The sequence below is a fragment of the Octodon degus genome, unplaced genomic scaffold (assembly GCF_000260255.1).
Source record: "Octodon degus isolate 3935 unplaced genomic scaffold, OctDeg1.0 scaffold00110, whole genome shotgun sequence".
Lineage (NCBI taxonomy): Eukaryota > Metazoa > Chordata > Mammalia > Rodentia > Octodontidae > Octodon > Octodon degus.
The window spans coordinates 657414-674777 of NW_004524686.1; the positions used below are offsets into that span (position 1 = coordinate 657414).

The window sequence follows — 17364 nt, forward strand, 5'->3', positions numbered from 1 at the left end:
TATATATAGTTAGTCAGGGTGAGAATCTTTCCAATTAACTGCTAGATTAAAAAATCTTCTGAATATTCTCAGAATCATTGCCTTGTCTATCTTCTACATATAACTGTATGGCTTGACTTATTCATGTTTCCTAGCTCTTCTCCTTTCCCTCTCTTGATTAGTTAGTCCTTGAGATCCTGCAGGATCATTTGATTTTGCTTTTGATTTTTTTCACATTCTTGTATATTCTGGGTTTTAATCCCTCTTGGAAGAATTGTTTGGAAAAAAAAAAAGAATTGTTTGCAAATATATTCTCCCATTCTACACAGTGTCTTTTTTCCTCTTTTGTTTTCTTTGTTGTGCAGAAGTTTCTTATTTTAACCTAATTTCATTTGTTTGTTTTTGCTGTTGTTGCTTATGTTTTAGAATTCTTATCCAAAAAATCTTTACTCTTGCAAATTTATTGACTTTTTAAAACGTTTTCTTCTGGTTGTTTCATAATTTCTGATCTTCTGCCTAGCTCTTTGATTCATTTTGAGTGATTTTGTAGATGATGAGATATGGCTCTTACTTCCCTCTTCTATATATTGATAGCCAGTCTCCCCAGCAGAAACTGACCTTTCTCCATTGCATGCTCTTGGTACCAAATCAGCTGACTGTAAATATTTGGATTTATTTTTGTGTTCTCTAGTATGTGTCATTGTTCTATGTATTGGCTTTTATAGCCTAATATTTATTTCATTTACTGCTCCCTTACTGTATTGTTTTGACCTCACTAATTAGCATAAATTAATTTTTGTTGTTTGTTCTGGACTGTCAGTAGCTTGCTAACAAGACTCTTCCATGGGCAATTATTTTACTTGAAATAATTGACTCTTCCACATAAAGAAAAATATAGCTGTGACTAAACCTGAGACTCTGGCAGTTCTTTAGGTTGCATTTTTAGCATGATTGTTTTTTGCAGTCTAGCTGCTAATTGTTTCACTTTGCAGCACTCATTTTTATTAGAATAGTAAAAATTTAAATGTTTACCACCTATTTCCATATGGGGAAAATAAAAAGAGCAGTATTTTGTCCAAAGCAGTAGACTATCCATATTTTCTAGGCTGTAAATTAAACAGAGAGAAAAGAGTGCAGTAAGTTTCATTTTTCAGCTTCTCATTATATTGTAAATGGCCTAACACCTACCTTATGTCTGGAAAAACTTAACAGTTTAATCTTCCTGGGAAGACAGTGAACTTTCAATTGGAGCATTTTCTTTGTGTAAGTAATTGCCACTTTTGGAGTAATCTTTATACTTTTGTTGCCAGAATGAAGCAGATGGACTCGGTCCTGTCATGGGGCCCGCAAATGTTCTATGTTCCTCCTCTTTCAGAATAAGATTTTGGATATAAAGTAGTTTTCAAAGATCTGAGAGGCTGAGTTTGATACATAACGTGAGGCTAGAAGATCTAAGGTAATCATTCTTTCTCACATTCTCCAAAGGGCATGCCTGCCCCCTCTTCCATCCCTGTGTTCTCCAGGGCATACTGAGATTTGTTTCTAGTCTCAAAACTGTTGAGAGAAAGAAAACTAAACATGTACAGAGAAAAAAAAAAGCTATGTGAATGTTGCTCAAAATATATTTTTGTACTCTTTGTATTTTTATAAAATATATTTTTGTAAACTATGTTTTGTATATAAATGTATTTTGATTCTTCTGCACATACTAAGTTTATTTTCTTATCTTTTTATATATGAATAAGAAATAGAAAATCACTGATTTCTCATGAGATAAAGATCACACTTCTAATCTCTGATTCATTCAGTTAATTTGAAGGTCTTTATTGTGCTCCAGGCTCTCTTGGTTTTTACAGAAGCAATACCATTTTTTAGTATACCTATATGCAGAGATTTTTAAGACAGAAATTTAAACACAAAAATATTTTTTCCTTTACTTACGTATTTACTGTTTCTGATATTGATCATGCCTTCTCATATTCACAGTTTCTGTCTAATATCATTTTATTTAGCCTAAGGTAATAACTTTAAATTTTTTTGTAGAGCAAGTCTAATAGTAATATTTTTTCCTAGAATTTGAATATTAGAAAAAAGCAACCTCATTTTTTCTGAGTTCTTTTGTTTTATTAGTATATGTTTGAGACACCCAATAATTACATTCATTGGGGAATTGGTACATATACCTATCACATCTTAATTATTTTTACTTCCTCTTCCCCTCCTTGTCAACTTTATTTTTGAAGGATGTTTTTGCTGACCTACAATTTACAGTCAACAACTTTTTTATTTCAGCATTTTAAAGATTCCATTGTCTTCACGTATACACTGCTCCTGGTGCGAAATCAGTGACCATTTTTATTTGTGTCCCTTCATTTATATAGTTTCTTCCTCCTCCTTCTTCTTGCTATTACGATTCTTTATCACTAGCTTGAAGCCACTGATTAAAATAGGCTATAATGTCCCCACCACCGCTACCATTATCCTACTTGGGATTTGTTTAGTGTTTCATAATTATTATTTTTGCCAAATTTGGAGTGTTTTTCTTCAGTCTTTTATTTCTCAAGTACTTTTTACTTATAGGATTCTTTCTTTGTATATCCTAACCATTCTAACCATAGGTCCTTGAGATTTTGTTCTGTTTATCCTCCCAACGTTTTCCTTCTCTGTTCTTCATTTTAGTTTATATTGCTGTCTTTAAGCTCATAGATCTTTTCTTCTGCACTTAAGCTTATTCATTTACTTTTTAAATTTTCAAATAATGCATATTTCTGCTTTATAAATTTTGCTTATAATTATAATTTTATTTTCTTGTATTTATCTTTTCTTTGAGCTCTTTTCACATATAATGACATCTTAAAGGCCTTCATCTGCTAATTTTATCTTTACAGTCATTTCTGAGATGCTTCCTATTATTTTTTCCTGGTTCTAAGTTTTTATGCTTGTAATTGTTGAGTACACACAGAAAGTAAATGTTATTGTGGGTGCATGAGTTTTAAATTTTCCTTTGAAATGTGTTGAGTTTTGTTTTATTCATTTCTTAAATCACTTTAAGTCTCATTTTAAAGATTTATTTAGGTGGCCATAGGGCCTAATGTTATGCTAATTGACCTCTTCTACTAAGGCATGTCTTTTTTGAGCTTTCAGTAGAAAACTCTGTATATTCAGTGAAGTTACTGTGAATGCCTGTGTACATGGAACATTGAGGTTGTTTATCTTGTAGCTTTGTAGAAATTGAATTTCACCCTAACATAGATGGCTTGGCAAATGGCCAGCCTCGAGGAGACCTGTGGTGGCCAACAGAGGTTGCCTGGTGTACCTTTCTCCATGGGTTGACACTTTCTCAAGCAGCTCAGTTTCTTTAGCCTCTGCAAAGATTAATCCCTGGCCCCTAACTCAGCATAATTCTCTGCTTGGATTCCTGTTATGTTACAGTCTTGTAGGATGTTTAGGCCAAAAGAAAGCAAAAGTGGTGCAAGGCTTCATTGTATTCATTCTCCTTCTCCCAAAGATTCCTGTCCTTTTCTGCCTACTATACAGTATCTGAAGATAGTTGTATCATTTTTCTTGTGAAGCAGATACAACATGAGGGCAAGGCCATCATGGCTAGTCTTCCATAATTTTATTTAATTCTGATATATTACTACTAAGTTGGTATTGTGTTCATGAGAACTCTGTCTGGATAGTTATACACATGCAACAGAGACATGTTGTGCCTCAGTATTCAATCAATGCGTAAAGAAAATTCCAAGTTAGTGCAGACTGTGATACCTAATGACTGCAAGATTAGTAGCAAGTCAAAACAACATTTTTTTAAAAAAATTTTTATTTATTTATGTGTGTGTGTGTGTACATGCGCGCGTGGCCAGCTCAGCCCACCAGGGGGCGGGGCTGGCTGGCATGTGGTGCTGGGGGATTGAACCACGGTCCTTGTGCTTTGCTAAGCTTGTTCTAAGTAGGTGCTTTAAACCGCTGAGCCATCTCACCAGCCCCCAAACAACATTTTTGGATGATGCTTTCATCATTTTTAATAAAGGGTTAGAATTTTTTTAATGGTTTAGTTTTTATTTAATTCTCTTGAGTCAGATCTTATTTTTGTAAATCATGTTTTCCTGAATATTGTTGTCCTGTTAGTAACTCGAGCCCTTCAAAATTTCAGGAGCAGCATTTCTTGCCATTACAACAATCTATGCTGAGACAGGATCTGGTTTTGTTGTACCAAGTGCTTCTTCCAAAGCTGGTGTGGAAGCCATGAACAAGTGAGCCTTCTGTGTTCATCCTGTTGCTAACGATAAAGTACTTTGATAGCTCATAAATAGAAATTCCTGCTTTCTGGTTTACATCTAGAAAAAAATAATTTGGATTGACCAAGAGACACATTCTGTTTCCTGGATGAGTCCCATTTGCCTAAAACAGCACTCTCCAATAGCATTTACATGGTGACGGAAATGTCCTATAAATCTGCGATAGTTAGTAGCTGCACATAGTGATTGAACCCCTGAAATATAGCCACTGTGACCGAGAAACTGAATTTAAAAATTTTAAAGAGTCATGTGGCTGGGGCCAGGGAGATGGCTTAGTAAAATAAGCGCTTCCCTGGCAAGTGCAAGGGCCTGAGTTCAATCCCCGGTTCCACGGAAAAAAAAAAAAAAGTCACATGTCTAATATCTTTAGACATCATGGGACTTTTTGTCCTTCAGTGTGTCCTTGAAGGTGCCATCCCTAACCTTGTGAACATATCTTCATTTTCTTATTGTACCTACTGCATAAGATTAATGGGACTAACACAGACTTTGAGCACTTGCCAAGTCTATTCCTTTGCTCAACAAATAAAGATTGCTTTTTGACTTGTTTTTCCCATTGGCCTTTTCCACTGTGTTTGTTGTAATTGAGCATTTTTATTGTTAAATATCTGGCTATTGTAGTAATCCTATGTTATATTTCTTTGTTATCAGTCTCTTTCTCTTTCATTTTTCAGGTTTGTATTTCTACCAGAATTATTTTCCTAAAAATACATATCTTCTTATTTTTATTCTTTAGTTAAAAACATTAGCACATTTTCTGTTAGTGCTTGAAATAAAAGCCCAAACAGCATGACATTTTAAATAAACTTGTGCAGTCTTCCTTCTGTTTATTAATTAATTTATGTAATAACCATCACATACCTGTAGTGTGCCTGCCATTGTGGTGGTAGGCACCAGGAATATGGTAGACATGGAAACAGACCATTTCATGTTCTGCGTGTCTTCTCTCATTATCTACATAGAATTAACCATTCCTTATCATCTGTTGCTTAAAATTTTATTTAATTCAATCTCATTAGATGACACACTGAAAAATGGATTCTGAAGTGCAGCTGGCATGTCAGGGTGGCGGGGCACAGAGAGAAGGGCATGATAAACTTTCAGACATGATGCTACAACTATCTGACTTCCCCACTGCAGTGAGAGTCCTCATTACCCAGTAGAATCGGACACGTGGCTTGTGCTCAGTGCTAGCTAGTTGGGCTGCAATTTTGCTCTTGCTTTCAGAATACCAAAGTACTTCTAACATTTAGATCCATAGTATATATTTGTTTGACGTAGAAAGTGCTGTTTCCTGTCTTAGCCCATTTAGTGCTGCTATAACAGTGCCCAAAAGTTGGTATTTTATGAGCAACAGAAATTTATTTATTTGATAGTCCAGAGGCTAGAATGTTCAATAGCATGGTGGCTGCATCTAGTAAAGGCCTTTTTATTAAATCATCCCATGGTGTAAAGTAAGAGAAAGTGCAGAAGAGAGCAAGAAGAGGCTGAATTAAGTTTATAATAAGTCCACTATTGCTCTAACATTCTTGTGATAATGACATTAAATGTTCAGAAAGCAGAGTGCTCATGACTGAATCACGTGTTTTTAGTTTCCACCCTCCAAACTCTTGCCTGGCAGCCAAAGTGTCTAACAAAAGCCTTTTAAAGACATATTAAACCTACAAAGTTCTTCAAAGTTGAGTGTAGGTCCAAACAATTACTTTTTAAAAATCAGAAATTATTAGAAATAAAGAAAAAAAAAGAAATAAAGGATTAGCACATGACTATTTTGGTAGCATTTGGACACTATCAATATTAATTTTGTTGCGCCCTTTGAATCTTAGTTGAAGCTTCAGTATCCTGTACATAAAGGACTATGAATTCTCTTCATGTCCTTACACAGCATATTGCACTTCACAAATGCATGCGCCTTCCTTTACAGTCCCAGCTCTTTTTTTTTTTTTTTTTTGGTGGAACTGGAGATTGAACTCAGGCCCTTGCACTTGCCAGGGAAGCGCTTATTCTACTGAGCCATCTCCCCAGCCCTACAGTCCCAGCTTTATTTACATAAAGCTTTATTTATTCCTTCACAGTCCCAGCTCTTTTCATACATAATAGGAGATAACCACACTGCATATATCTTACAGATTCCCAGATTCTGGATTCTGGCTGTTGTTTGTGCTTTGTCATTTACTCATACTGATCTCTATACATTGGTTGTCTTTTTCCATCCTTCCCTCTATAAAGACCTATCCTCTTCTTACCTCCCTCTACAACGAAACCCTAATCTTTGTTCAAGTGTCAGCTCAACTGCTACCTTATAGATGTCTTCTCCCTCACTTCCAGGCTGTTTACATGGATCGTCTTTTAATTAGCCATTGCACACTTCAACGAATTACCTGTTAAGTGCATTTTCCCTTATATTCCCAAAGAAACCTGTTTTAGGAAAGGGAGAGAATGCTTCCTTGAAAGCAAGAGATTGTTTCCCTGCTAGAAGAAAAACAATACTTATCAGAAATTTGACGAATAGTAAGCACATAGTAAACAGATGTGAAATTAATGATCATAGTGCCTACCATATGTCAGTATGTTGTGGTTAGTGTGTTAACACCTGGAGTGAACTACATGAGATAGATTCCTTATCATATTACACTAGTTATTCGCTATTGCATAAAGTGGCCTAATGAGCACTGGTAGATTGTGCTAGCAGGAGAAGAAAAAAATTACCCAGCATATCTCTCAGCAGAAGTAGAATATTTTTTCCTCTGGGCAGATTTCCACAATAGGTTGCTCAGGTTTTCACAGTATGAAATAAACTCTGCTTAGTTGAGCAATTCTGTTAAGACCCAAAGTTACTACTTCTCTAGCAGCTTTGAGTAGGTTCCCTATAAGTAAGTCCCTGGGGTTAGTAAAAAAAAAAAAAAAGCTTCACCTCAGCTCAACTGACAGAAGTAGTTTTTATGTGTAATTTCTCTAAAGGAGAGGAAACCTGGAACCATGGGTCTGGGGAGATGGCTCAGTAGAATAAGCATTTGCCTGGCAAGCACAAGGGCCTGAGTTCAATCCCTGGTTCTGCAAAAATAAAAAATGAGAGACAGAGAGAGAGAGAGAGAGAGAGAGAGAGAGAGAGAGAGAGAGAGAGAGAGAGAGAGAGAGAACACCTACCTTTTCTTAAAAAAATGTACCTGTGAATTCAGTTAGACTCAATCTGCACTGGCTCACATGTCCCCTTTTCCTCAGAATTTTGGAAGGCCTTTTAAGTGCTGCTATCAGACTACATGAATAGGTATCTTTTCCCCATTATGTCTATTCAGAAAGAAACAGTGTCTTAAAGACATTGTTATATTACACAATTATACATTTGTCTTTTAGAAAGTTTCCTAGGTTAAATATATATATGCTGTAGTAGAAACTTTTGTGCTTTCCCTCAGCAATTTTGGCTTGCCTTTTCCTTCTGGGCCCTCTGAACTGTGTGTGATTAGGCTTACTGTTAAATTTGTAACTTAGTTATTAATACATATTTATAACACAAAGGCTATTTTCATTATGGGTATTTGGTCCATGTACATGGCATACCTTAATCCTTTCTTGCATAATTCATCTTTTATTCAATTAAAGTACTTGTGATACTGCAGACATTGTAATCCAATGCATAGGTCACAAGTAAAATTATAATGAGCTTTGTAAATGTGAAATTAAACTCCATAAAATTTAATAGAATGACATGGAGTTCTCTTATTTTTCTGTGGACTGTGAAGAGCTACTTAGAAAATCTATATTGATATTGGATTTCTTATTATAAAATGGAAAGGAAAAGGATAGACAGTGGCCAAGGACACTAAAATCTAAGTGGTAGGGCATAGAGCAAAGTGATAAAAGACACAAATTTTGGGGCTAGACACTTGAGACTTACAGGTTGGTTCTACGAGAAAAAAGAATTAACCTTGCTGTACTTCAAGGTTAATTGCTGTAATTCTGCTGTATTATTGTTGTATCTGCAATTTAAGGAATTATAATAGCGCATAACTTTTGATATAAACTCCAGCATGTGTTAAGCATGAAACAAGCCTTCGTTATTTTTGTTTTTAACATATAGCATAATATTTTAGAACTTTTTTTGGTCTATTTTAATGTTTAGATCCCTTGCAGCAGAATGGGGTAAATATGGAATGAGATTCAATGTAATTCAACCAGGCCCTATAAAAACCAAGGTAAGCTTTAGTTGGCTTATTATAATATGAATGATTAAAGAATAAAATGCTGACGGATGCGTTCTGATTGTATGTGATTGACTTTCCAGGGATGTCTCGGTTTGAAGCTCTGCTTCTAAGGGTGAGGTTCTTCCCATTGTTCAGTGTAAGACATAATAACTTAGCCAAGGTCGGAGCAACTTTGCGATAAGTCCTGTTTCATTAGCTTAATTTTTTTAGGATCTTTTATGTCATTGGCATTTTTTCTGATTTCTTTTAGTTATTATAAATGTGTTATTGTTCTGCATATTTCTTAATTTTCACCGTATTTTAAGATTGTTCATACTTTGATTGACAACCTTTTTTCCCCAAATCTTGGAAATGTAACTATATGTTTAGTTTAAGAAGTTCTCTAGAAACTTGTCATGAGGTGTGACCTTACTATCCATAGCATTTTCTTTGACTCATGTCTGTACTTTTTTTTTTACATTCAATTATTCATATCACCTAACTCCTACATCTGTCTGATTAAACATCCCTCTGAAGGCAAGCATTTTCCAGATCATAACAATCCTTGAAGATATCCACTGCATCTCAGCTACTCTTCTCTCTTAGCTGGGACAAATACTCAACACTCAAAATGAAGGAGGGAAAGGTTTATTTAGCTCACAGTTACTGGAGGTTTCAGTCCATTCTCAGCTGGCTCTAAGGCAGATTGGCTCATGGCAGAGAGAAACCTTTCATGGTGGCAACAAAGAACAGAGAACAAAGGGAGTGGAAGTAGCTCAGGCAGCTAGCTAGTGTCTCTCCCCCTCCTTATATTGTAATGCAAATTACCTGCTTTAGGGCAGGTGCAGCATCCACACCCAAAATAATCAATCAAAAACTCCAGAAGCCACCCCATGACTACATGAGGCTTTGGGGGGCACCTAGACACAAACCATAACATACTGCAACTCCTAATTATCACTAATGTTGTTACACATGTTGCACAGAGTGTCCACACATTCTCTATTCTCTACTGTGAACCTCAAATAACTCCACTCACACATTTCCTTTTTTTCCATAATTTTATTGAGAAACAAATAGCAATGAGACAAATAGGAAAACAAACCAAATTGGTAGAACAGTTTCAATAATTAATACATTGCATACTCTTTTCCTAGTGGTGATTTGCTGTACAAGATGTGGACATGTTATCCTATTTATAGACACTATTAGAACAAATCCCTCTATTCATTAAGAGCATGTAACTATATATCTCTCCTAACCATTTTAAATACACAGATACAAAATGGACATTCATCTGTATACCCTTTTTTGTTTAGTTCCGTCATTTGAATATTATAGGTGTGTTAACTCAGCAAAATATTCTAAAAGAGTCCAGTAGTCCATAATAGTATTGGATCTTCCGCTTCACTGGCAATGTCAGAAATTGTTGACCTGGGTCCCCTACAGCTCAACATAATATCATGGCTTTACTTTTTATACTTTGTTTTTATACTTTTCTGCTGGGTGGTTAAGACCAAGATAAAGCAAGACCCATGCAACAAGAATTGTAGCTTTTGGATCTGATAAGGTCAGTGAAATCCACTCAGGATTTATCCTAGGATCCTCTACCTCAGATTGTAGATCCTTTGTCAGTGTCAGCCATGTGGATGAGTCACGGCCATTGCTTGGCCAATGTGCTCTCTGTGAAAGCCTGAGAGAGTGTTGTCTCTCCATGTGACTCTCCTTAGGCACACTACATCATTGATCACTTTCCTCTTTGGCCCCGTAATCTCCTTGATCAGAAAATTTGGGACACACATTTCCTTTTATTTGCATGTAAACCTACAATTTATTATTTGTAGCTATGATGTAGGTTTGAAAATACAGTCAAAATGCATAAATGCATTGGAGAATAGCATTATGAAACGTTTTTGGTAAGCCCTGTGGTATTAAATATTAATGGAAGTCACCATATTTTATTTAGCAGTTTAATGGATGGAAAACCAATATAGATAAACACATGAGTGAAACTTGATTGCTATTATTTTTCCAACATTTGAATAATAAAAATTATAACCATTAGTGGAAGAATACTTCAAAAGTATATGGTAAAACTCAGGTTGGCACAGTGCTATTCATAATCAGGAAAGAGCTCACAAAAGCAACTTTCTTGGACCTCAATATGTAGGAATAGTTACTTGCCCTTTGTATATTTATTGAGTGCCTATAGTGTTCAATAGGACCAAGAAAGATACAAAAACATTTGTCACAGATGTTTGTCATCAAAGAACTGGTAGTTTAACAATAGAAATAAAAGTTATATGGAAATAATAAGTATGTACTTTTAATTAGATTAAAAATCAAAACTGGAGTATAGAAACCCTGAAGCAAACAAGATACAAGCATGGTTGGGGCCAAAGCTAGACTTTGTCCTGGCTACCTTATACCTAGCCAGGACAATTGGAAGTCTCTTCAGAAGCCTTAAGTGTTTGCTATGTCCCATAACTGTATCAGAGAAAAAGATTACCTAGACTTCAAGGCTTTAGTACAAAAGGATTCAGTAATTTTTCCTAATCAGCTCATAGCTATACCTCTTCTTGGTCTACTCCTGCATATTATTAACATAAGGAAAATTTTTATTTCATTTAGCTTTGAGTTTTAGCTCCGTAAGATCTACTTAAATTTAATTTTATTTTGTATGCTTCATTATTTATTTGTTAAATATAAAATACAGGCATGTAGCATCTGTTCACTGTCTACTTTAAGGTGTTGTTCTGAGGATAAAGTGAGATGATACAAAAAACACCCCCAAAATATAAAGCACACAGATGAAAATCTTCCTGCCCAATAAGAAGAAAAGAGACTCCCTCCTAAATATTTCTTGCTTGGGTCCTTTCTAGTGTTTAATAAATGAAATAACAATAGTATCACTATCTTCACCACACTATGCTTGTATATATTTCAGAATATTTTTGTGCACATTTGCTCGCTTGATGTTTACAGCAACTGTATGAGTTAGCTAAGGTAGATGTCCTGATTTTTCAAATAATAAATGAAGGCAAAAAATTTTTAAAGGTCAAATTTAGGTAAAAATTACCTGTTGGAGCCTAAAATGAATGCAAAAGAATTTTGTAAAATTCTATTATTTGCAGGGCATATTGCAGATATTTTCAGGGTAGCATATAGTAACATTCCATTTTATGTAGATTTATTCCTGAAGTAAGAAAAAGGTTGAATTTGTGTGTGTGTGTGTGTGTGTGTGTGTGTGCACGCATGCGCATGCGTGCACACACACACACACACACACACAAATTGTTTTCTTGATTTCTAAGGGTGCCTTCAGCCGCTTGGACCCAACTGGAACATTTGAGAAAGATATGATTGACAGAATTCCTTGTGGGCGGCTGGGGACTGCGGAAGAGCTGGCAAATCTTGCTATTTTCCTTTGTAGTGATTATGCTTCCTGGATTAGTGGTGCAGTAAGTACTGTTTTGTCTCTTGGCTTTTTGAAGGGATAGGGGAGGAAACCTATGTTGGAACCAATCCTGAGAAGGGTAAATGTAAATATAATTCAGACCAGTTACTTAGATATAATAATATAGAAATGATAATTCAGAAACTTGTAAATGAATTTAGTTTCAGAGCTTTTAATATTTGTTTCAGGTCATTAGATTTGATGGTGGAGAGGAAGCATTTATTTCAGGAGAATTCAACAGCTTAAGGAAGGTAATATCTTTTTGTGTATCTAATATTAACAACTAGGATGCTGAGCCTTAAAACATGTAAGAATTTCATTAAGCCCACATTTTCTTCTTGTGTCAGGTCACCAAGGAAGAGTGGGACACAATAGAACAACTCATCCGGAAGACAAAAGGCTCCTAAGAGCACTTAGCCAGCACATGGTCCAAATTGGAAATGATTTCAATTGACTGTAATCTTTTGAGTATTTTGAATTCTAATAAAGTTTTAACACCAAACATTTGCTGACTACATACTATTTACCAGCCAGTGGTAACTATTTAGGTATTTAAATAGAGATAAGAAAGGAAAATTAGCTCTTTAAAAAGTTGTTTTTAAGTGTGTGAGAGTAGGTGGATGTTTTCGTAGAGGTAAAAAGTGCTTTGAAGTACAGAGCAAGGCACAGGCTATGTGTAATTTGGAAAATCAGTAGAAACCTGATGGGAGAAGTAGCATTTCAGTTGTGTATTATACCCTGTGTTAAAAGAGCCTAAAGTGTAAAAAGAATGAAATTAAAGATCTACCATCAATTTTAATGGCTCCACCTTTTCAGCACATTTCTTTTCATTTAGACTTGTGAATTTTCTCTAGAAAGCTTTCCCTTAACTAAAATGTTACATTTTTATGAGAATTTATTTTTAGTCAGACGTTTTATCTAGTACCTAATAACCTATAACTCTTTTCACTTAAAATTTCATTATCTGGCACAGTGAACCTTTAAATGACTGTGCATGTTATATTGTGATAAACATTATTCCAACAGTACTAAGGTGTGGAGGAAGAAATGATAGTTCATTTGTCTCCAGGCTTAGAGAAAATTGCATCTATGACATACCATTTCTTCTCTGCTTGAAAAAAATAGATTTCTCTGAACAGAGAAGATGAACAAAGCTCATAGAATATTTTGTGTAGGGCCAAAAAGATAGCTCAGTGGTCTAAGCACCTGCCTGGCAAGCGCAAGGGCCTGTGTTTGATCTCACGTGCTGGCCTTGCCCGAGGTGTGATGAAGTGGCCACTGCCATAATCCTAGCTCTGAGGAGGCTAAAGCAGGAGGAGTGCATAGCGAGCTGCATAGCAAGACCTTGGACCAAATACATATATATTATGTGTATATATATGTTTTGATTAAATTTCATATTTTTATTGGCTAATTTTTATTCATGAAAATCAGATAAGAAAAAACCAGTCTTAAGTTAAAAAATTTATAATTTTGAGCCTGTTCTTTTAAACAGTCCATTTTGCATTCACATGAGTCACTTGCTTGTGAGACTGACTAGCGCCCACCGCACAGTTTGCCAGGAGAGGTGACCAGCTTTACTTTTTCCTCATTTGAAAAGATCTGCAGAGGAATTCAACTTTTCTATCTAAATGATATCCTCTGTGCCCCTCATGAAATTGAAGATCTGTTATCAATTTTAGTGGGCTCTACCTTTTCAACATATTTCTTTTTATTTAGACTTGTGAATTATCTTCTCTAGATAGCTTTCATGGGAATTCTTTATACATTGACAGTTAATGATGTACTTAAACTATATTATGAATAATGTACAAACAGGCTAATGTTATATAGGTTTAGAATAAAGAGCCATGATGTTATCTATTTACTAGTTTAGTACATATTTTCTGCAACATCTTTTAAAAATTATTTTTATTATTTTTAAAATGTATTTATTTGGTATAGGGTCTCACTATGCAGCTTGGACTCATAGTGATCCTCCTGTCTCAGCCTTCCTAGCACTGAGATTACAGGCGTGCGCTACCACCCTCGGTTTCAGGGCCGACATGACCTGCCTGAGGTTCCAGGACAGGCAAGACAGACAACAACAGGGATGAAGGGTCTTTACACTTGCCAGGTATGTGCTTAGATTACTGAGCTATCTCTCCAGCCCCCATCTTTTAATCAGATACTTACTCTAGACCATTAACCTCTAATATTGTTCTTATTTTCATTTTACTTGACATCTTTCTTTTTAAATTGCCAGTATTTCTTGTAGTATTAAATAGTAAAAGGTGAGCCCAACAGCAGGACCTGGGAGGAGGAGCTGAGGCATTCGGCTAGGCCCAGAAGGACCCAGATTGTCACCTGGACCTGCAGGGAGGATCATCATGGCACAGAGGTGGCAGGAGGTAACTCAGGTGAGCTGGTCTGCCTGGAAGATTCCAGGTACATGATGGGGAGGTGCCCAGAGAGGACTCAGGGGATCGAGTGTACATACACATTCTCAGTTTATGATTTGCTTTTTTGTATAGCTAAAGTGTTTGCTCCTAGGTCCTAAAGTATAAAACCCATTAGTTACCAAAGTTTGTCAATTTCTGAATTTATTTGCTGTTATGGGTATTGCTAATTATACTATTTTAACTAGGATGCTATATCTGTTTTAACCACATGTTTTCCCTTGGATGATAATATTGGGAGGCACTGGGTAATGACATCACCAAAATGCTATACTGAACGATGGAGGACAGTGCCAAATGGAAAACCATATCTTAATCTCAATCAATAGAAAAGGCAAGATCTTGGACCTCACACAAATGAAGAATTCTGACACACAGAAGAGATAATTGATGAACAGAGTCCTTATAAAGAGTCTCTGACTGCAATGCTATAGCTACCTATTATCAAAATTTCAAAACAAAAGTATCACAGAAATCAAGATAAAGAGTTCTCTCTGAAATAGAAGATGAAAAGAGAAAGAAGCAAAATGTAATCTCAGACCCCCAGCCCACCAGAAACAAATCCAGGAGACATCAGCACAGAGGAAGTTGAAAGTCACACACCTGAAATCTCCGAAATAATATTAACTGAAGTAAAGAAACAACTTTAGAGGGGAATAGAGGAAATCTGATCAGAAATAATCTCACAGATAAAAGCAGAAATGATAACTGTAACAAAAGAATTGCTAAGCGTATCTAAAGAAGACATTGGTTAAAAAACTAATAGAAAAATGATGGAAATGTTGAATAAGCAATATAGGAAAGAAATAGAATATGAAACAGGTTCAAGGAGAGATACAGGAGATTCATTAAAAGTTGGCAAAACTGTCTGAATGAAAGTGAAAGCAGACTTCCAGATCCTGAAGACATTATACTTAGGGACCAGCAAAGAAAGGATACTTATTTATTTATTTATTTATTTATTTATTGCAGTATCAGGGATTGAACTGAGGACCTTACCCTTGCCAGCCAGGTGCTTATACCACTGAGCTATATTCTTGGTCCTTTTAAATTTTTAAGTAATTTTTTTGTTGTTTTGCTTTTTTTTTTTCAGTACCAGAGATCAGACTTGGGACTTTACATTTTCTAGGCAGGCACTTAAGCCATTGAGCTCTATCCCCAGCTCCTGGAAAGATCTCTTAAAAACAACAAAGATCCAGGAAATGATAGTTCAACAGCTACTAGGTAATGCAAAGATGAATAGCATAAGACTAATAGATGTTAATGAAAAAGAAGCCAAAATTTCATAAGAAATAGCAGAAAACTTCCCAAGTATGGAGAAACAATTTGATATTCAGTTAACTGAGGCATATAGAACTCCAAATAACATCAACCAAAATAAATCAACACTCAGACACATAATCAAGATCCCAGAAATTCTGTACAAGAATAATATACTAAAAGTTGCTGGAGAAAAGAGACAGGCCACATTTAAGGGAAAACCTCTCTGAATCACAGCAGATTTCTGAACACAAATCAAGTCAAGAAGATCAAGGAGTGGAGTATTTCAAGTACTACAAGAACACAAATTCCAACCCAGATTGATATACCCTGAAAAAACTTTCTTTCAAAATTAATGGAGAAGTAAAACATTTCCATGACAAAGAACAACTAAAGAAATTCATGGTGATCAAACCAGTGCTGCAAAGAGTGCTGAAAAATATCAGGGGTCAAAAGGACCACAATACCAAGAACAACAACATGAAGAAACTACCAAACCAGGCAAAAAAACAAACAAACAAAAACCAAAAAACAAACAAACGAACAAACAAAAACCCAGGAAAATAACACAACAAACATAATCTAATATATGTCAATTATAACCACTAATGTAAATGAACTCAATTCACCAATTATAAGAAATAGATACACCCCGCCAAGCTTCACACTGAAACAACAAAAGAGGAGTGTGGCCACGCTGAAGCTGTGGGGGGCGACAGATGAGGTTACAGGGCCTTGGAAGGCTGGCTAAAGGGATTGGGGCAGTAGGAAAGTGATTCAAGTGTTAAACAGGGCTGTGACATGACCAAATGAGAACTGCAATTTGTAAAGGTTGAAAACTAGATGAAAGACTGGGGAGATAGCTCAGTGGTCTAAGCGTCTGCCTGGCAAGTGGAAGGGCCCAGGTTCTATGTCCAGTACTGTGTACCGTGCGGGTCCCGACACTGGGCGTGGTGGAAACTGAGAGTGGTGAAGCAGGCCTGTAATCCCAGCACTGGGGAGGCTGAGACAGAAGGATCACTATGACTCTGAGCTGCATAGCAATACCTTGTACCAAATAAATAAATAAATAATTTGTTTTAAAACTAAAAAAAAAAAAAAAAAAGAAAAGAAATAGATTGGCAGAGTGGATCAAGAAACAAAATTCAAGAGTATGCTATGTACAAGAAACACATTTATGCACAGCAGCTGGGATTTCATTCCTGGCTTGCCATGCTCGCCCATCCCTGGGCCATGCTGAGATAGCAATTGAGACTGGGTATGGTGGCATGTGCCTATAATCCCAGTGCTGGGGACATTAACACCCTCTTATCTCAAAAAGACAGATCAAGTAGACAAAAAAATTAGCAAAATGTTAGCAGAACTGAACCAAAACTTTGGACAAATGGACTTAGTGGGCATTTACAGAGTGTTCCACCCAACAACATCTGAATACACATTCTTTTCAGTTGCATATGGGATGTTCTCTAAAATAGACTACATACTAGACCATAGAGCATTGCTTAAGTAAAATGAAGAACACAGAAATTATCTCATGCCTATTATTTTACCATAGTGCAATGGAAGTGGAAATTAACAACAAAAGAAACTTCAAAAACCCATAAACACATGAAAATTAAATAACACCTTCATCAGCAATCAATGGGTGGCAGATGAAATTAAACACCAACTGAAAACAATATCTACAAGCCAGTGAAAATTCAAACACAACTTACTGGAATTTGTGGGAAGCAATGAAAGCATTTCTC

The 17364-nt window shown here is 35.9% G+C and overlaps 1 protein-coding gene across 1 annotated transcript in view; it reads left to right on the forward strand.

Moving 5' to 3' along the window:
* The window catches only part of Decr1 (2,4-dienoyl-CoA reductase 1), a 77756-nt gene extending 65334 nt beyond the window's left edge, over positions 1-12422 (forward strand). The window contains exons 6-10 of the mRNA XM_004639352.3: positions 4136-4235; positions 8401-8473; positions 11776-11922; positions 12107-12169; positions 12266-12422. Coding sequence (XP_004639409.3) covers positions 4136-4235; positions 8401-8473; positions 11776-11922; positions 12107-12169; positions 12266-12325 — 443 coding nt within the window. The 3' untranslated portion in view covers positions 12326-12422. The remainder of the gene's footprint in view (positions 1-4135; positions 4236-8400; positions 8474-11775; positions 11923-12106; positions 12170-12265) is intronic.
* Positions 12423-17364: the final 4942 nt, after the last annotated feature.